Source organism: Triturus cristatus, chromosome 8, assembly GCF_964204655.1.
Source record: "Triturus cristatus chromosome 8, aTriCri1.1, whole genome shotgun sequence".
Taxonomy (NCBI): Eukaryota; Metazoa; Chordata; class Amphibia; order Caudata; family Salamandridae; genus Triturus; species Triturus cristatus.
Window position 1 is genome coordinate 923631665 of NC_140591.1, and position 20946 is coordinate 923652610.

Here is a 20946-nt window from a genome sequence, read left to right on the forward strand (position 1 = left end):
CTCTGCTTTCAGGTCCTTCTCTTCAAGATCTACCTTTTCATTCTTCACGACATCGACAACGCTTCTTGCTAGCAGCAGTTCTTCACGTTTTGCCATTGAAAATCAGCCCGCGACCCGACATCGAAAACGACCTATGCACCTGGCTTCCCTGGGGCAGGTAACAGTGGTACCTCGGTACTCTCGTGGGTGTGGGCCCTTCAAAAGCTTAACTCTAAAGTATTGAACTTGAACTCCTGCTAGAAGTGTTTTTAATCTTGTAAAATTCAACCGCGACATTCTCCATAGGCTTTAATAGAGATCCCGACAGTAGCTTTAGCCACTGCACGCGTCTCCCGTGGGTCCCCTTCCTCACTACCTTGGGTGGTTTCACAGGGGGCTAGCGACCCTAAATGCCCTAGGCATTGTCTGTAGAATTGTCGTGGTTCTTATACCACTTTTTTGATATATGGTTTGGTCCCCCCCTGGGGCCCTATTATTCCAGTGCTATTTATTGTAACTATCAATGCTTGTTTGAATTGTATCTTTACCTCTAGCCTCATAAAGAGACTAGTGGGATTATTCTTAGAATAAATACATATATTTTATATATATACCTGTGTGGACTACTCTTTCATTTGGTTATTCAAGAGGTTATCTATGGTAAAACAATAAGCTTAACACTCCTTCAAGACTTAGCCTGAAGGCTGCTCTCCACAGCTACCACTAGGATAGCTTTCTTTAAAGGTTGTCTTTAACCTATCACCATAAGAGTCGAATTGGACTGGTGCAAGGTGTCCCCTATAACTAGAGGACGGCATATGCCAGGCCAACTTCTCACAGTGGAGGAACTGTTTTCGCTTGAAAACCTTACAGATCTTTCATCAGGGCTAGTATCAGGTTGAACGTAGCTCATTGCCACAATGGACTGGAGGGCTCGTCTTCTTTCCTGTATAACCTGCTCCAGGCCTGGAACCACTGCCAGCCCGGGAGGATGTCTAATAGCTCACCTTCCTCCGCGGCGATGACCCACATCAGACAGTGCTAGTCTCTGCTCCCCTGGAGCAGAGGGGTAAAGCGAGTTCTGAGGTCTCAAGCCATTACCAGGCGTCCTCTGGCAAGCTGAAGAAATGAGTTTTGATGTCCATAACTACGCATACTCTCGCCGGGAAAAGCAAAGAGTATCTTAGGTTCAGTTTGTGTAGGAGGCACTTGACAGCTAGAAAGGAGGCCCTTTGGTATTTCAACGTCAGTGTATAGTCTGGGAAAAGCATGATCAACCATGGCAAAATGTGGGGGACCTCATTACAGCATTAACAAAGGTGGCGGTTTAAACACAGGAGGTAGGTGGCGCGTGCTTAGTAACACCCAGTACTTTATATAGCTATCTTTTCAGTGCACAAGGTGGGGGAAAACCCACAATAAAACCTCCTGAGAAGTGGACCGAGGTCCCAGTAATGCACACAAAGCCTATGCACACGCTACAATATTCATTGACAGTTCAAGTGAGTGCACATGAGAAAGCACGAGAAAATCTTGTGTGATGTTTCTTCTTGTTTATTCGAACACGGAGTCCAGCCAACACGTGTTTCGTCCAAAGGGAAGTGACCCTGGACTTCTTCAGGGCTGATATGACAAGAGAATTAGTGGAGACCTAATAACCGGTGATAATTCCAACCCGGGCAGTCATGCGTGATTCCATAGGAATCTTTATAGATAAGATTAGGTCATTTTAAAAGCCGGTAAACAGTCCAAACCGGTAGGTCAATTGACAAGCTCCAATAATTGTTATGAGGTATTGGCACCAAATCTTGAAGCGAGTACGCTACAATCCTGATTCAATGACTCCCGGGAGCGCGTAGAGGCCGGACATCCTAAAAATGCCCTCAAAACATTTATGGGCATTGCTAAGGCAGTAGAGTATTTAAGGAATGGGCAGGGATGTGTTTTGACGAAGGGGTAAGAGCCTTTACCATGCAGGACCTTTACCACACAGAAAAGTACCATGCAGGTAAGTATTTGTAAATGTAATATGCAGTACTTTACCACATAGGTAGAAATTTCAGTTTTAAATAGCATACATTTTATGTTATCTTTTTTTTAAAGTGATTTTAGGGTGTAGGGATGGGCAGAGGTAAAGGGAGGTGAGAGCGACTTAAGGGTTAAGGGGAGGGTAAAGGAAGGTGAGGGTGACTTGAGGTTTAAGGGATGGGCAGAGGTAAAGAGAGGTGAGGGTGACTTGTGGGCTCATGTGTGGGTAGAAGTAAAAGGACATGAGGGTGACTTGAGGGCTCGGGCTAGGAGGAGGAAGGTGAGAGTGGCTTGTGGGCCTGGGGATGAGTAGAGGTAAAGGGAGGCGAGGATGGCTCGAGGCCTCAGGGGTGGGTAGTGGTAAAGGGAGGTGAGGGTGGCTTGACGATTTAGGGGTGGGTAGAGGTAAAAGAGAGGAGAGGGTTCCTTGAGGCTCAGGGGAGTGAGAGGTAAAGGGAGGCAAGGGTGATTTTTGTGGATAGGAGTGGGTAAAGGTGAAACAAAACTTTTGAAATCATTGTGTGTTTGATGATGAATAAATATCTACTAAATTATAAAAGAACTAACCAACAAATAAGTGAATGTGACAAAGAGGTAAACGTTAACTCGGAAAAACATACACTGTATGACAACAGTTTTAAACAAAGGGAATATGTTTACAGCTTCATCATCAATAAAAGTAACAGGCGGCAGAAATGTATGATTGCGAAATTGGTCACATGCAACAAAGTCTCGTCATTGTTAATTGTTTGTCTTCAGCTCTTGGGAAAACCGAGATGCGCAAGCTTCGAACTCTGATGGTTTCAAGTTATTTTGCAATGAAAATAGTACAATAATCTGTTCGTAAGCATCACGGAAAAACACTAAACAAGAAATCAATCAGTACTTGGTCCATGCCACAAGGAAGAAAACAGACACATGGGGACAAACTGAAGCCCACATTAAGCTGACACACACTTACCAATAAAAAGAAACTAAGATTGACAAAGAAGTCAGCCAATGTTGAGTAATGGGTGGGCTAAAATCCCATTTTAGAATACTTTTTTTCTTCTGAAACAATAGATTGGTGCAAAGGACAGTGCATGCACTGCCTTAGGTGAAACATAAAAAATAAGTTGCAAGAGCTAGGCAGATACATATAGGAAAGAATGCAGTTTTTTAACCTTATACTATTCACCAGAGAAAAGCAAATGGGTGCCACTGATATAACTACCTTTAAGATGAATTCATGGGTTGGGTTTCCAATTCTAGCTTCTGATTCCACATTGTATTCCCGAGCTAAATGGACAGTGGGGTTGTATAGCCGCCAGTGTTTCTGACCTTCTAACTGGAGAATGAAGACCTGTACAGAAAAACGATAGAATGCAAAATGCAGCATAAGACCTTTTGTTTTCAAGTTATTCTTAACAATAAACACACTTTGTTAAGAAGTTCTTCTGAAGCCAAGTGAAGTTTGAATCTTCTTCTTTAATCCACCTACATGTAATACAACCAGCACAGCTCTATGCCCTTTAACACACATCACATCTCTGGCTTACTTAGAGTTCTGTTGTTACCATTGTCGAATCATGGCTTCACATATCTCTGTGAGCCATGAATCTTTGATGCAGTAGTTTACAACACATCTCTCTTTTTAACGAAATACAACCATGAGTATGAAATGTACAACCGTGGAACCAGACACAATAAAAGGCTCTACAATCTCACAATGAATGTGTGGGCAATATGATAATGAACTTAAACAGAAACTCAAGCTATAAAAGGAAAATAAATAAATGAATATTATTACAATAACAATACTTAAGGAGACTACTAATTAAAGTGAAGGAATAACTATTAATGAAAACATCTCAAATAGCATCAAGATTATAAACACTATGCAATTCATAAAAACATTAACAGTCAGGCATAATCACTTTATTTCACCAATAAAACACAACGGCATAAAAGTATACTATATACATACAGGTTAAGAATATCTATCAGAAAATTACATAAAAATATAAATGTGTGTAAAATAGTGCCACTTAGGATTTCATAATGAGATGCACATATATTTAAAATCAAATAATGAGACATATGAAAAGTTTAAAATCTTGCTCACATTGACACACAATACAGATACTGTTTCCTCCTATTTAAAGTACACTGAAGAGAAGAGGTCAGGCAATAACAAGTGAAGGGATCAGGTAGTAGTTTAAAAAAAAGTAAGGCTGGATGACATTGTCTAAATTTGAGGCTACGCATTAGCGGAGAGATATACATCTTCCTTCTCTCCCTGTACAAACTGCAAAAACATAGGAGGTGTAGGACGCATTGGGAAGAACAAGAGTCACATGGACAAATAGTAAGGGCCTCTTCGTTCTTGGGGGCATTTTGATTTTGGAGCTGCTGCCGCCCCAGGAGGGGCCGTGTCCGTGGCTGGGTTTCTGTGTTGCTGCTGCGGAGGGGGAAGGTCGACACACGGGACTCCAGTGCCCAGGAGTCCGTGCGTCCCACCAGCTGTGCTGCGGCCCGCCCACCCGCCCACAAACACTTCAAAACTGCTCGCGGAACCCGCTTCGTTCTTGGGGGCATTTTGATTTTGGAGCTGCTGCCGCCCCAGGAGGGGCCGTGTCCGTGGCTGTGTTTCTGTGTTGCTGCTGCGGAGGGGGAAGGTCGACACACGGGACTCCAGTGCCCAGGAGTCCGTGCGTCCCACCAGCTGTGCTGCGGCCCGCCCACCCGCCCACAAACACTTCAAAACTGCTCGCGGAACCCGCTGGCGTGGGTCCCGCTTCGTTCTTGGGGGCATTTTGATTTTGGAGCTGCTGCCGCCCCGGGAGGGGCCGTGTCCGTGGCTGTGTTTCTGTGTTGCTGCTGCGGAGGGGGAAGGTCGACACACGGGACTCTAGTGCCCAGGAGTCCGTGCGTCCCACCAGCTGTGCTGCGGCCCGCCCATCCGCCTATTGGCTCACGCCCCCTTAATACATCATCACTAACCGCTGCGCGGGCCGTGCGCGGGACGCACCGGACGAAGCCCGGACAAAGGGCGGACAGTTTGTGACAGTCCGGGACAGGAGGGGGCAGGAGGAGGCTGGGCTGGGCCTAGGACTTTCCGTGTCGATCCAAGGTGTTCGACAACACAGGTTGCCATATTAAGATTGTATTCCTCCCACTGAGTCTTTAAAATTGTGATTTTCACCGGGAAGCCAATAGCGAAAGAGGGGAAGTGGGATTGTGTTACATGCCACTGTTAGGATTTCTGTTATTTTCGTTTGTCGATCTAGATTATAAGCTCACTAAGGTCAACTGGTTTTGTTTATAATGTCCAAAGTCAAAAATGCCCCAGTGACAGCCACCTTGGACAATTATCTGGTCAAGATGGTGGATAAAATTAATCAAGAACGACGAAAGTCCCTGGGGCGGGCGGGTCCCCTTGACCCAATTCCTTCCTTACCCAATCCATCTATCTCCTTGTCTACCCCTCACCAGGATGTTAGTAATAACCCTAACCACCTGGACAGTCCTATCTCGGCGGTGCTCACAGACCAAGACCGCTCCGATAGTTTAATACCTGTGGCTCTTATAGACCTAGAATCTAGTCAGGCTGCCCCTCTAGATCCACTGATACAATGCCCGACGGCCCCGAGATCTCAGAGAGTACTGCGTTCATGTAGGAATAACAGTAAGAATGTCCAATTAAAGCGGGGGGGGGGGGGAGTCGCTTAAACAAGAGTGCAGATCTCCCATTAATCAGTGCTGTCTGTGACCCCAAATTAGCACTGGATAGTACCTCGGTCATAATAGACAGCGAGCAATTCGACCTCCTAATTAGTACTATAGACGCTAAGTTTGATCTGATTGTTAAACCTTTATTGATCAAACTTGATACGATCACTGCCGAAGTAGTCAGACTGGGAGGTCTGTTGGGATCACAAATTAACACCAGCATAGGTCCCCAAGTCAAGGACAAGGATCTTGGAGGTAGTAAAGTAACCTCTAAGATCTCTAGTGAGGTTATACCTACGGCTATGTCCAATACACCCCAGCCATCTCCCGGGGGCCTTAGTGAGAAGGTAACTATTGCATCTAACCCCCCGCAGACAACAGGTCGAAACCCTTTATCCGACTCAGGGATTCAGGTAGGACTTAGCACAGGGAAAAGCAAAAGTTACGTTAACCCACAGTTTGATTTACCACCAGACTGTGCACCTTTTGTGGCAGTCTTAACCAACGTCCCTCCAGCCAGAGGGTCTGGACACAATAACATTCACAGAGAATCTCATGACTCCCTGAAGAACAAGACCGTGGCTTGGCTTCACCGGGAGTGTGGTTTCCCAGTAGCTTTAGCAGATGAAATCCTAAGTACTAGAAGAACCAACTGGATAGGCAGCTCACGCAAGAATTGTAGTGGCGACTGCATCGTTGTTAATTTTAGAAATCCACAACACGCCACCACCGCCTTGCTAAGAGCTACTTCACTCCCCTATCGAGATCAAGGGATCTCTCTTCGTCCCTTAGGTTATTTCTATAGGCACTTAAACAATCAGCCTAATGCTGATCATACCGGGGGGGGGATAGAGGTGTGAATTTGTACACTGCCTTTAATATTGCCACGTCTAACAGATTCCAATCTCTGAGTGGTCTTGACTCCAATGATTGACTGGAATCTGTTTTGACGAAATCAGGGGATGCAGCTGTTTCTCCAGGAGGTGGGGGGGGGGGGGGGCGATGTAACATCGGGGCACACAGATATTGTGGGTATAAGTGGTAATCGCAGATCCAAAGCTAATCCCAATAACGACTCCAGAGGTTGTAGAGATGCGAGGTTGGTCTTTGATGGCCAGGGTGGGGACCCCTTCCCTAAGAACGTATCTCATGGTCATAGTAGACCAATATCCTTGACCAACATGCCCATTAAAAGCTTTAACCCCCGTACATGTTCAATCGCTAGCTGGAACGTTGCAGGACTTTCATCAAAGGATGCCTGCCTGGGCTGGCTTGAGTTTATTAATGCTTTTAATATAATTTGTTTCCAAGAAACATGGTATAAGGACCCAATTAATTACAATGGTTTTGCTTCATATCAATTACCAGCTGTGGCCTCCCCTTTGGGTAGGGCAAAGGGAGGGCTCCTGGTTTTGATTTCTGTGGAACTTCCTATTATCGTTAAAAAACATGTTTTGTTTGGGGTTCATTCCCAGATTTTATGGCTTTATCAGGAGCAAGGTAGAAACATTCTTTTAATCAATTTTTATAACAATATATTCTACAGTACTAGGCATCAGGTAGTGTCTGCACTTGAGACCGCTTTGGCTGACATTATAATGGGGTTTGATGTTGATTTCGATTTTATATGGGTGGGGGATTTTAACACTGCTGCGTGTTCCCTTTCCGACCAAAGGGTCTGTGGACTTACTAATTGTTTTGGGGATGTTGATCTTCACTTTCCCCATAATATTTATGGGGACTCATTGAATAAAATCTTGGCCACCTATGATTTGGAAATTTTGGTTAATGCGAAAAATGCTTCTGGAGAAATAATTCCCACATTCACGGGAAATAGGAATACTGTAATAGATTTTATTTGCATGTCCTCTAGCCTTAGCCCGTGGTGTATGGCCCCTGTGGTCGTGGATAATTTGCTTAGTGATCATAATTGCATCACTATTGAGGCCGTACTTTGGAAGGAGAAACATGTTTCTAAAATGTGTACCATTGCTAACATAGAGCCGCACCAATCGAATGGAACCAGAATTAGATGGAAAGGGGACAAAGCGGACATAATGTCAAATTCTATTGTTAAAAGCTGTTTAACAGAAATCACTACCATCCTAGAGAGTGAGGAGGTTACCGATGAAATTGTGTGTAATTTTATTAACATCAATCTCACAATAGATAGTAAATTCACCAAATTTGGTAAGGGCAAGATACATCTACAAAAGGGGTGGTTTGATCACGCAAGTACTATCACGCTCAAGGGGCTCAAAGCGGCATTGGCAGCCAAGCCAAGAGATAATAGTGTGGTTAGGGAGCTTAGATCCACCTATCAGGCTGCAGTCAAACGTAGGAAGACCGAATTAAGGCAAGAGGCCTGGGATAAATTAGACCAGGCAGCCGTAACTTCGGACTCCTCTTTATTTTGGGCCACAGTCAACTGTCCGTTTCTAAAGGACGATAAGATGCCCGAATTGACGGCCAACGATTTTTGATTCGGATAGACCGATGGGTGTGCACGAAGACCGTTGGCCTATCGTTCCTCTGGACATTTCCATGGTTGAAGTTCAGGGAAGTATTACCTCCAGCAATGGTGGGAAGGCCCAGGGGCCCGACGGGGTGCCCATCGATGTGTATAAATTAGTACCGGAGTTGTGGGGCCCGTTGTTAACTAACGTTTTTAATGCTGCCGTATGTAAGGGTGTCCCACCTACTTGGGAGGAATCCATCATCATTCCTATCTATAAGAAGGGAGACAGGGGGGATGTGAAGAACTATCGCCCAATCTCCTTGCTTGATTCCTCAGTGAAAATTATGAGCAGGGTGCTTTTGGCTAGGCTGGAAGAATGGGCCGAATCCAAAAGCATTCTGGCCAATTGCCAATATGGCTTTAGAAAGGGACGAGGGACTATTGAACAATGTCTTAACCTTGAACTCTTAATTGGGAAATATACGCAGGCTAAGAAAGGCTCTCTCTATCTCTGCTTCGCAGATTTGAGCAGTGACTTCGACATGGTGGACCATAGCATTTTATGGGCTAAATTGCTAGAAATGGGGGCACCTGAGGGCATTGTCTATTTTCTGGCCCGACTCTATGCCAATCTAAGCACCAGTGTTCGTTATGGTCCGGGTGGGGAGCGCACCCCAAAGTTTAAGATCAGGCGTGGTATAAGACAAGGGTGCGTTCTTGCCCCCCTACTCTTTACCCTTTTTATTAACGAAGTTGATTCCGTCCTAAAGACGGTTGCGGCAGATGCCCCTAAAATCAATGATCTTAACGTCCCTGTACTACTCTACGCGGACGATGCCGTGATCTTGTCCAGGACCCCCATAGGCCTACAACGCCTGATGGACAGGTTTTCACTGTTCATCAAGGATAGAAAGTTGTTGATTAATAAATCCAAAACTTACATCATGGAATGTGGTATGGGGCGAAAAAAAAACCATTCCTACTTTATCGATGGGCATAAGGTGCAAACGGTGGATACCTTTAGCTATCTTGGCATCACATTTTCTAAGAACTGTAGCTGGACTAGTGAGCTTATCAATGTCCGGGCCAAGATGGCGAAATGCGCCCATGGGGTGTTCAAGTTTGCTACCAAATTAGGGGACAAACGGATTAAAGACATGTTAAAAATCTATCAAATGAGATGTCTTTCAATTGCCCTCTACGGTGCTGGGGTTTGGGGACACGTCACGGCAGGGAGCCTACAAGTGGAGGAAAATCCCTTTTTAAAGAGACTCCTGTGTCTGCCCAAATCAGCCTCTAACGACCTGGTGCACAGAGAGCTTGGGATTCAACATCTTTCAGACCTGATTACCCTAAGACCATTAATGTTGTGGCGTGCTATTTGGTCGAAGGAAGAGACTTCCTTAAATAGAGCCATCATTAGAGATTGTCTTTCTACTGATAACCATTTAAAGATTCCTTGGATTAAATTTGTTATCAATAGTTTTTTTAGAGATTTATGGTATCGATATAAGAGAGGATAGTTATGTTGCTTCTAGTCTGTCTAAATTCGAGATGAAGACTGCCTTCATGAGCTATAAGTCAGAGAGGCGGGGGAGGGACAGTGGCAACCTTACTACATGTATGCTCTACGGAAGATATTGTGAGAATGTGGGCTATCAACCGTATTTGAGTTATGTCACCAGAGCTTCCCACCAGTTTGTCTTAACGAGACTAAGGTTCGGGATCGTGCACCACCTGGTGGCCTTCCCCTGCAATAAAAAACATCCGACTGGTCCGTGCCCATGCGACAATAATTCAGCACAAAGCACTATGCACTTTCTATTGCTGTGTAAACTTTATGGTAACTTTCGTTCAGCCTTTTTAAAACCTATCTTCATGAAGTATGGAGTCAGAAATGTACATGATACCATGAAGATGTTTTTTAACATGCCCCACTCTGACGTTTGTTTTTTTACCGCTACCTTCCTTCTTCAAGCTATTAAAGCAAGGACTAGTATGTTCTTTTAATTGTCTTTTTAACCATGTATTCTGTACTGTATTTTCTACCATGGTTTTTATTGATTATTGTATATGTAATGTAAATGTATGTGCTTTTATGGACTTTGTATTTAAGCTCCGAATAAAGCCTTATGAAATGAAAATGAGTATGTATTAGAAGGATAACACCGCATAAGGGGAATGTAATTCAGCCGTAACCTTGCTAGTAAGTATCTGGGTTTAAAACTTGTCAAAAAAGTCAGGTATGTGTGGTCAATTGAATTCAGGCTCAGTGCTAAAAGATATAGTTTAAACCTAGACTTTGTAAAATTTGACTTCCATCTTACTCTCCTCTCCTTCACCAGCAGTAATTCTTTCAGTTCAGTCCTTGAGATGGACCTACATGAGGACGAATCATCAACTAGATTAGCGTGACCGATGATATAAAAGCTATTCTTAACAAATTGGAGCCACTTTACTTTGGATAAGCCGTCAAGGTTTAAGGAATCTCTCAGAATTTCTTGTATCAGCTTCAGTTCTTCGCTTCTCCACACCAAGTGCCACAAAAGGGGTGAAGCAATACGGATCTGGTCCGAGATAAAAGGAACATCCAGTTTGAGGCGACAATTATAGGAGGAGCAGGCTTTTGGAAGAACTAACAAGTGCTTCCAAAAGCAATCCTCAATTTGTTGTAAAACGGATATGCTGGTGGTTCTCCAAATAGCAGCCCCATAGGTAGCAACAGATGTTGTTTTTGCTTCATAGATCTTCTTTATTACAGCAATTGGCTTTGACCCAAGCTTTTTTATGAATTTAAATAAAGCCCCTATGATTCTTTCCATCGATATCCCCCTATTATCTCACCATATTTTGACATGTGTTTTTAGAGTCCAAAAGTATCACTATGTAATTTTAGTATTAAGTAGTTTTCGTTCTCTCTCCTGCCACGAGCACAAAAGACTTGGTTTCATTTACTTTAAATTCTAGGTTATTCATAAACCTAGATAAAAACTGTATAGAGCCACTGAATTTAGGGAACCTCAATAATACTTCTGGTCCATACGTGGACACACTTGGAAAAAACCTAGGCTCACAGTGTCCTGAAAAAGGCATCAACGAAATAAGGCGTTTATTATCTAATGCCCTGTAGCATGATGTTGTATGTGTGGGTACAGTTAAGTAAAGCATAGTTACAGGTCTATTTGGTTGCGAGTGTTTGGATGGGTAGTCTGGTTGAAATGGTGCCAAGCTTAACCATTAACTTCCCCCGCTGGCGATGTTGTTTAGCTAGCAGGAGAACATACAATAAATGTGTAGGCCATAAGAGATTTTAATTAGGACACATGACAGTACCTTGTCTCTGGTCCAGCAGCGGACTGCGAACGATCCCGCCAAGAGTTCCAAGCAATTGATGTGTAACCGCTGCTCATCTAACTACCACACGCCTCCGGTGGAGAACTCCCCACAACGGGCGCCCCACCCTGACCTGCTCGCGTCAGATTTTATCACTAGGTCCGGAATCAACCCAAATATTGCCCGGCCGTTCCAGGCTTCCATGTGGTTCAGCCACCAAGACATTTCCTCTTTGAATTCCTCTGATAGGGGAACCATCCGATCAAACGATAGGCCTCTCCTGAGATGGTGTGCTTTGAGACGTTGTAGAGCTCGGTAATGAAGGGGACCCGGGAAGATTACCTGGATGGACGAGGACAGGAGGCCCACCACCCTGGTGATCTGCCAGAGAGAAGTAGGAGTATTGGAAATAGTTTGCTTCAGCACATGTCGAAATTTTGACATCTTCCGGAATGGCAGACTTGAGGATGAGTGGACTGAAAACACGACGAACCCGAGGAACACTACACTCTGAGCCGGAGCGAGGACTGATTTGCCTTCGTTGATGACAAAACCTAACTCCTGTAGGAGGGAAACCACCTGCCGCAATTGCTGTCATCAGCAAAATGTCGTCCAGATAGACAATCATTCGGATCCCTTGGCTTCTTAGGAACTCCACCGCCGGATGGAACACCTTCGTGAAACACCAAGGTGCCGAAGAAAGTCCGAACGGAAGGGCGGTGAACTCGTAAATCTGATTTTTCCAGTTGAACTGGAGGAACCTCCAATGAGGAGGATGGATAGGAACTACCAGGTAGGCATCCTTGAGGTCCAGCCGAACCAACCAGTCGCCCGGGAGAAGGACATCCCGGACGAGGTGAATATCCTCCATCTTGAAGTGCCGGTAAACCAACCACCCATTGAACTCTTTGAGGTTGATTACCGGGCGCCGGCCCCCATCGGTTTTGTCCACCAAAAATTTTTTGCTGAGAAACCCGTTGGGGTGCAAGCCTGTGCGGCAAATAGCCCCTTTCTGGAGCAATTCGGCCACCTCTCCGTCCACTAGCTGGACATCTGCATCAGAGAAGGCGATGGGTCGTGGAAACCTTTCCTGACGGAATTGATTGTAAAATTCGAAATGAAACCCCCGTATGGTTTGTAGCACCCAAGCGTCTATTGTGATCTGCGCCCAAGCGTCCTGGAAGGCCGCCAATTAGCCTCCGACCCAAACCTGGTCTGCAGGAATGACACTTACCACTAGGTCCACTGCCATTGCCTTTGAAGTTGCCTCATCCACAGAAACACTGTCCCCTCGTGGGATAAAAGTTGTTGAAGTTGGCTGAGGTGTGGTATTGTCCTCAGCCGGAGCCTTGTCCCTTACCCGGGTTCTGCTGGCCAACACGGCCGGTCGTGCGGCCCCTACTGCGACCGGCCCCTTGGGAGAAACGTGGCTGAAAGACTCTCTTGATGTTGGACTGGGCCTTGTCCAACGAGGTGAATGTGGCCACAAACTTCCCCAATTCATTGAAAAAAGGATCGCCAAAGAGGCCCCCTTGTGCCACTGCCCCGGCCTCCGAGGAGACTAAATCACCTAGCTTCGGATCCAGTTTGATCAACCGGGAACGCTGATGCTCCGTCGACAGGGCGCAGTTGGCATTTCCTAAGAAGATTATCGCCCGCTGTGCCCAGTACGACAGGACGTCGGGGGATATGGCGGATCCCGTCACCTTCGCCTCCTCCGCCATATCCAATATCTTTGTGAGGGGACCTATGGCATCCAGGAGTTTATCCTGGCAGGAACGCTAGGAGCGGTCAATACCCTTGTGAGGATCCTTTACGTACTTAGCTAGGAATGTGGCCATCTTCGAGTCTAGTTCTGGGGTGCAGGCTACCTTCCCCTCTAGGGTGGGACTTGGACACTCCTCCCTCAAACACCCTCTGGACTCCTTCTCGAGGGGCTAGCGGAGGCGACCCGCCACAAACTTGGCCACCTTGTCCACAAGGCGCCCAGGCTGCGGACCGCAAATGGATTATCTCCTCCGGGTCCAGCATCCCTGAGCTGTCCTGTGGCAGAGCGTCCGAGGAGCTGGCTGGACACCAGGACCGTGAAGACCCCTCTTCGTCGTCAGTGTCCTCCGGTGAAACCCCATTGTGGGACGGGGAGGCCAGAGAGGGGGGAGACGGGAGGAACAGGGGCCACTTGAGGGGCCAGGGGGGGCAACTGCCTTAGATAAGAATACACTACGAAGGCGCTCAAAAGCATCCTTGTCTACCCCCTGCGATCCCTCAGGGCCACCCTCCTTGCAGCATTTCTTCGGGCCGGTGGACCTTCCCCTGGGGGTAACGTGCTAGTGGGACACAAGGTGAGCTTGCGCCAACTTGGCGGACTCTGCCACAATTCGATTTGAAAGCCTTTCTTCCATGGGGCCCACGACCTCATTGATGCATTTGTAAATAGAATGATCAACTGCGTCAAAGAAGTCATCATCATAAGGAAGGTACTGCTGTACTTCTTCCTCCTCATAATAGTCCCCTTCCATTCTGAGGTGTTTAAACCAGAAGCTACACCCTGCAGCAGAAACCAAATTGCCACCTAGATGATGATCAGAGGGATAGAGGTAGGTAACTAGCCTGGAGGCACCAGGAGCAACTTTTGGGCTGACCGAAGGACTGCAGGCTTTGGGTGCGGGGCAAAACCGCTATAGAGGGGCCCAAACCTCTAATGCGCGCAGTCCCTCATGCAGGCTGACCGGGACACAACCACCACCTCACGCGCACTCCCAGAAAAATCTTGAGGGAAGACTGACCTGCGCACACAACCCTACCCACAGGCGATTCACGCGGCGACCTGCTATACGGACCCCAGCGGGGCGTAAATATGGCAAAAGAAGGAGGAAATACAGCCACTGCAGGCATCAGAGTGTGGTGGTAGGGGACAAGGCTCGCGATGATGTTGATTGCGCAATGCGGTTCCTCAACTGAGAGAACCGCATTGCAAGGCCAACGAGATGCGCGAGTTCCCCTAGCGGTGCTCAGTGATGCACCACAGCAAAGGACTGCGGCCGCGTAGGAGCGAGAACACTCCTGCGGTCGTTGGAAATCTGTCACAACAGCAATAAACAGTTTAAAGACAGTTTAAAGACAAAAACAAGACCCCCGGACACTTGTTGAGCAGCGCTCGTGTCCCGGAGTCACAACGATGGAAACAAACACAGCGCAAAGCAAAATCACAAGGAATCACAAGGGAAATCAAAGAAGATAGGAAGAAACTACTCAACTGGCTGCGAAGCAGCGAAGAAAGAGGAGGGTCAGACAAGATGGAGAAGCTTTCCATCAGTCATGGACATTGTGGAAGGACTTGGTTTCAGCACTACCCTATGGCCTTATGGGAGTTGATTATAAAGCGAACTTTGGTCGTTTTTTCAAGTTGAAAGAGATTGTTTTTTCGCTATTATGTTGAAAAAAAGTAGTTTTCTTGCTTTTCTGGCTGATGTGTGTTGTTTATAGAAAATAAAGCGAAGGAAGAAAAGCATAATCGGAGCCTCTGGTCCTGGCATAGAATCTCTTATCAGTTTTTTTTAGGTAACCTTGTGTTAGGAATTTTTCTTTCATATCCACTGCACTAAGCAGACCCCCCAGGATATTGCGGCAAAGATTTGCGAATTTAGCGGCACAAAAATGAAACTTTTGCAGCATTATTGTGGCACTGTTTTTTTTTATCATAATCATTCCTTTTCAGCCTTAAATCGATGGAACCTGTTTTAGCAGAGTATTCCACTTTGAAATAGGCATTTTTAAAGTTTCTGCAGCTCTACGGAACAACAGCTCCAATGCTACCCTCATGGGAGGCGGCCGTATTTCTCCCTTGGATGTTCTAGCGCCCATGTATGCAGCCCTTTCAGGGCAACATTTTCACCACTCCCTTTCTTGTTTAAGTCACACAGCCCCTTTCTCTTTTTGGTTACAGTCATACAGATGTCTTCTCTCCCTGGTTTCAGTCAAACAGACCCCTTTGCTCCCTGGTTTCACTCACACAGACCCATTCACTCCCTGGTTTTAGTCGCACAGCCCCCTTTGCTCCCTTGTTTTAGTCACACAGCCCCCTTCGCTTCCTAGACCTTTAGTAGGTGCCATTTAAATCATTATTTGGGTAATGTCTCATGCATACAGATAAATCTTGCATTCTTACTGTGCATGCACGTCTCTTACGAGGGGTTGAACAAAGTCAAAAACCTGGCACCAAATGATAGTTTCTCTAAAGTACTTGTGAAGTGATTCGCTGTGTGCCTTTGTTTCCTTCCATTGCATTAGTATCTAGCTGTTAGGTGGCTCCCAGTCAACATGGTACTTGAACAAAAGAAGGGCAGATGGCCCTTTAAATCAGGCCTTTGTTTTGGCTCGGCTGGAAGAGAAAATAAGAAAGCACCCTCGCTGCCTGCAGGTTGCAGATCTAAACAGGTGTTTCTGAATTATGTCCCATTGTCAGAAAATGACACCAGGACAAATTCAGCATGTTTCCCTGGGTGAGCCGGAACCCAGATCCAGGCCAGAAATGGGATCTAGTGGGATCCACCTACGTTCAAGTTTTGTGTTTATGTAAGGGTGGACCATGCTGGACCACCCTTCTTTTTGTGTCACACTTCATAACATTTCTGGAACATAACATGTGTTTCATAGCAGTTTCTAGACCATTACTTTGCACAAGTGGGGAGGGATGACTAATGAAATGTATTTAATTGAATGGGCATGACAAGCTTGTTAATCTCTTAATAAAGTGTCAGGTACAAAGCATTGTAATGTTACGTATGAGCAAGCTGAATACTTGGCCAGTTTGACAATATGAAATCTCACTCCCTGGTATCACGAGCTATAATCTAGAAGTTCCAGTAAAAATAGAAGAAACATTGATTGACGCTGTAAAGAAACAACAAAATATAAATTTTACAAAGGAACAGGTTCACTACAAGCTTCAGGCCGACTGTTGCCTTTCAGGGTTCTGCTTTTGAATCAAAGTGTTTGGCACTGTCAAAACTTGCAGCTGAAACTGTTCCCACAGCGCCATCTACGGCATTTTCCTATACACTGCCTCTTTAAATGCGTGTGCACTCGAAGAACGGCTGTGAATTACTACCAACACATTAATTTAGAATCCCTTTTAATTAATCACGTAGTGAACATCAAATGTGCCAGTTAGAGTAAAGGAGGGTGAGGTGGAGGGAAAGCACTAAGCACTCCCTCAGAAGGTGGACCCCACAAAAAAAAATTATGCATTCTCCAAATTTCGTGGGCAGTTTTGTAAAAATCGCTTTTTTTTTTTTAGCAAATCGCGAAATTCTGGAGGGTCTGTCTGACATTGGTACAATTTCAACTGAGGTGCAGAAATTGACCAAAGGGAATGCTATTTTTAGAGTGGGAGGGGATGAAAGCTGTCATATCGTAACAAAGTGTTACGTGCTGTTGGTTTGGTGTATAGGTCTACCACAAACGTCGCTGTTGAATTTTTGATAATGATGTCAAGTAATTCTACCTGGACATTACTAGAGCTAGAGGTAAAGCGGATGTTAATGTCGCACAAGTTGAGCCATGCTAGGAATTCGATCAAGATGTCTGCTTGATCTGTCCATATATGTAAAAAATGTCATCTATATAGCATGACCATCTAGTAAAAGATTCAGAAAAAGAGTCCACCTCGTTGTAGATGAATTTGTGTTCAAAATAAGCCTTATAAATGTTGGCTATCGTGGGAGCACATGATGCTCCCATAATAACACCTTTAGTTTGTTTATAAAGGTGTCCATTGATTTCAAATGTATTTTCCTCTAGAACTATTTTGAGGCAGTCAAATAGGAACGTGGTGGGTGGCACACTATGTTCATGTTTTGAGTAAACCAATGGACTGCTTCATGAGCTCCTGTAATAGGTATGTTACTGTACGGGGCTTCTATGTCTAGATTCACCATCAGATCAGATCTGGAAAAAGTAAGTACTTCCACTATGTTGATAATATGCTTAGTGCCTTGAACATGTGATGGGGTGCGTGATACATGGGGGTGAAGTATGGCCTCAATATATTTCGACAGGGGTTCTGTGATGGAGCCTAAGGTGGTGACAATGGTTCTAGAAAGGGGCTCAATCTGGTTTTTGTGTATTTTTTGCACCCCATATATACTCGCCATTTTTGGGTGATCAACGTTAAGATATGCATGTTTCTTTCCACAGATATGACCATTTTGTAACGCTCCCTCTGTCGGCCGTTGTATTTTGTTTTTGACTTGATTAGTTGGATCAATCTGAATCTCAGTATAATAAGAGGTGTCTCCTAACATTTCCATCATTTTTTATATATTTTGTGGTGTCTAATACTACAATACCACCACCGATACACACATGGCGGCCGTGAGCTAGACGACCGCGGGTGCTGTTCGGGTAAAGGGTTCTCCATCTGCGGCATGCGGGTGGACGGCTGAAAGCTGGCTGTTGTGTTGCAGGACCTCGGGGTCTCGGTGGAAGGAGGAGGCTGCGGAGCTCCAACACTGCAGGGAAGCCGGTGCCTGGGCTGGGGGAAGAGGCAGCACAAGTTGAGGCTAACCGCAGTTCCTCGAGGAAGCTGATGGAGACCGGGCAGCCCCAGTGGGAGCTCTGAAGCAGAGAGAGCCGGGCAAGAGAGTGAGCTACTCTAAGAAGGTGAGGTTAGGAGGTTCCTACCCCCCACATATGGAGAAAGGCATCGCTAAGGAAGGTGAGGTCGGAGATAAACCCTCTGTTGTAAATAGTTTATCTGTAATCACCACATTGTTCCTACCTTCCAGAATACTTGTGTGTATTCTGCTTCTATTCTCATGTTCCAGGAATGCCAGTTGGAAGTTTGGTCAGCTGGCGTTGAGTTGTACTCCTGCTGTGTCCTGCAATAAAGTACATACGAATCTATCTCCAGCTTCCCAGAGTATTCTTCAACAATTTGGCGACGAGGATGGGATGACAGCTGACCACATCATCATTGGAGAACAGAAGAAGCAAACCACCACTCACAACGCTTACTTGTAAGTCATCGCTACGCTCTCCGTTCCCATCGACAGCCTTGTAGACAACCCTTCGCCCAAAAAAAAAAAAAGAAGAAGAACCTATGCAAATCGATGGCCATCTCCCTCCTGCATTCCACAGAAGAGTAAAGCATTTGAAGAAATATCCGGAAAAGCTAAAATAGGAAGATAACGTCATCAACCGTAAGTCTGCTGCAGCTACGCGTGTATCATAGCGTCACCTAGCAACGCTCCTTGGTTACCCTGGCGTCATCCCACAACGCCTTGTCATCGCCTCACGTAGCGTAAGACATGGTTGCCTAGTTACTCTCCCTGTTCCAGATTCTGCGTTCCAACCCTGCGCTTCAAGCCTCAGTTTCGCAGAGACGCGAGCGGACATTTTTACTCAAATAAACAATGACGATCCTACTTTCGGAAGTATTTTACTTCACATCTGAGCGCATCACTTAACGCGTATAAGGTGATACGCACACCGGATTATTTCACCAATTATTTCCTAACGACGGTGATACGCACACCTATCTAGCTGACTTCCTTCACTCCTCGTTTTTAAGGTATTTACCACAGTGCACTTTTTCAGTATTAATACGCACATCACCCATTGAAAGCTCTTGTCATTCTGCATTGCTAAGCATATAATATTGGGCATGTCCTACGATGACACTCACATCCGTGATTATGTGTGACATTCTGTTTCTTACTCAATCTCAGTGTTTTTATTAATCTGTTGTGCACAATTTAAAACAAAACAGCGCATACTTTTAACACTTACAATTAAAAGCCCTAACTATGTCACAACAAGTGAACGTCACCCTTCCACCACCATTTTTACCTGAACCAGGTAATCCCCCAATACCATGGGAAGATTGGTTTATCATTTTTGATAATTACCTTGAAGCTTTGGACGGTCAGGAATTCTCAGGAAAACGAAAAAAAGCAATTCTACTTAGCACTTTAGGCAAAGAAGGACAACGGGTGTTCAGATTCTTACCTCAAGCTTTACAAGCTAACGGCCAGCCCATGCCTGATGAATATAAGGAAGCTATATGCAGATTAGAAGTGCGATTTTCCAAAGAAGAAAATCTAGTTATGAATAGGTTCAAATTCTATACTCGTCAGAGGAGCGATGAATCAATAGATGATTTTAGAGAATTATCGGTCAAGTGCAAATTTGGAGCCATGAACGACAAACTTATTAGAGATCACCTAGTAGTGCAATGCAACAACAAAAAGATCCAGGAGAGGTTATGGGCCGCAAAGAATCCCTCCTTGACCGTAGCCATTGATCTAGCAAAAGTAATTGAAGAATCTGAAAGTTGTATGAAGGTAATAGAGACACAAAAGAAAAATAATTCTAAGCAAGATATTTCAGAAGTCTCTGAGAAATGTTCTGGTGGTGAAAACGAGTTACCCAATGAAGAATCCGTTGCTGTTGTAAAGAACAAAATTAGAACATCCAACAAGAAGAATCCTCTTCCAAACAAGTTTTGTTCACGTTGTGGCAGTAACAATCACACATCAGATGCAAGATTCTGCTTTGCTTCTAACAAAGAATGTCTCAAATGTGGTCGACTGGGACATTTCTCGAAAATGTGTAGAACCAAAAATCGACAAAAAATCGCAGTTGTTCATGATGACATTGAACAAGAGAGAGACAAGCTACTAGTAATTGACGATATTGATGTTGTGGAAGAAGACGACGACAAGAGACAAAACAGACCTAAAGCCCTCTTCACAATTGACGGTCGTGAAGTATCTCTTATGGTTGACACAGGCTCCAGATATTCCATCATTCCTCAATCCTTTATGGATGGACAAAGGAGTAATAAGACTCTATGTAAAAGTGACATTTCTCCTAGAGGTTTTCAGGGTGAAACCATCGATATTTTGGGTTATTTTGAATCGAACATCCTTTTTAAAAATAGGTCTACCTTTGGTAAAATCTATGTCTCTGTTGATGGTCCTCCTATGCTAGGTTGGGTTCATCAATAGGATCTCCATATCATCATTAATCCAAGAGCACCCACTCAGGTTATGGTCATCGAAGATCATTCCATAGATGATATACTACATTAATTCAATGCTGTCTTTAAAGATGATTTGGGCGAATTGAGAGGGTATTCACACTTATTTAAACTTAAGGAAAATAGCGTACCCATTCAACACAAACTAAGGAGAATCCCTCTCTCAATTCGACTTGATGTAAAGTCATTGTTAAATGAAATGCTACAAAATGGGGTGATAGAGCCGGTAGAAGCATCCTCATGGGTATCTGCGGTTGTTATCACAAAGAAATCGGACAGAAAATTGAGATTCTGTGTTCATTTAAGATCACTTAATAAATGTGTAGTTGCAGATACTTTTCCTCTACCGAATATTGGAGAACTAGTATCCACTCTACAGGGCGCCAAGTTTTTT

The 20946-nt window shown here is 44.9% G+C and overlaps 1 protein-coding gene across 5 annotated transcripts in view; it reads right to left on the bottom strand.

The window, feature by feature from the left end:
- Positions 1 to 20946, bottom strand: part of RIOX2 (ribosomal oxygenase 2) — a 766429-nt gene that overhangs the window by 355378 nt on the left and 390105 nt on the right. For all 5 annotated transcript variants that reach the window (XM_085622446.1, XM_085622442.1, XM_085622444.1 and 2 more), the window contains one exon: positions 3221 to 3349. In XM_085622446.1, coding sequence (XP_085478572.1) covers positions 3221 to 3349 — 129 coding nt within the window. The remainder of the gene's footprint in view (positions 1 to 3220; positions 3350 to 20946) is intronic.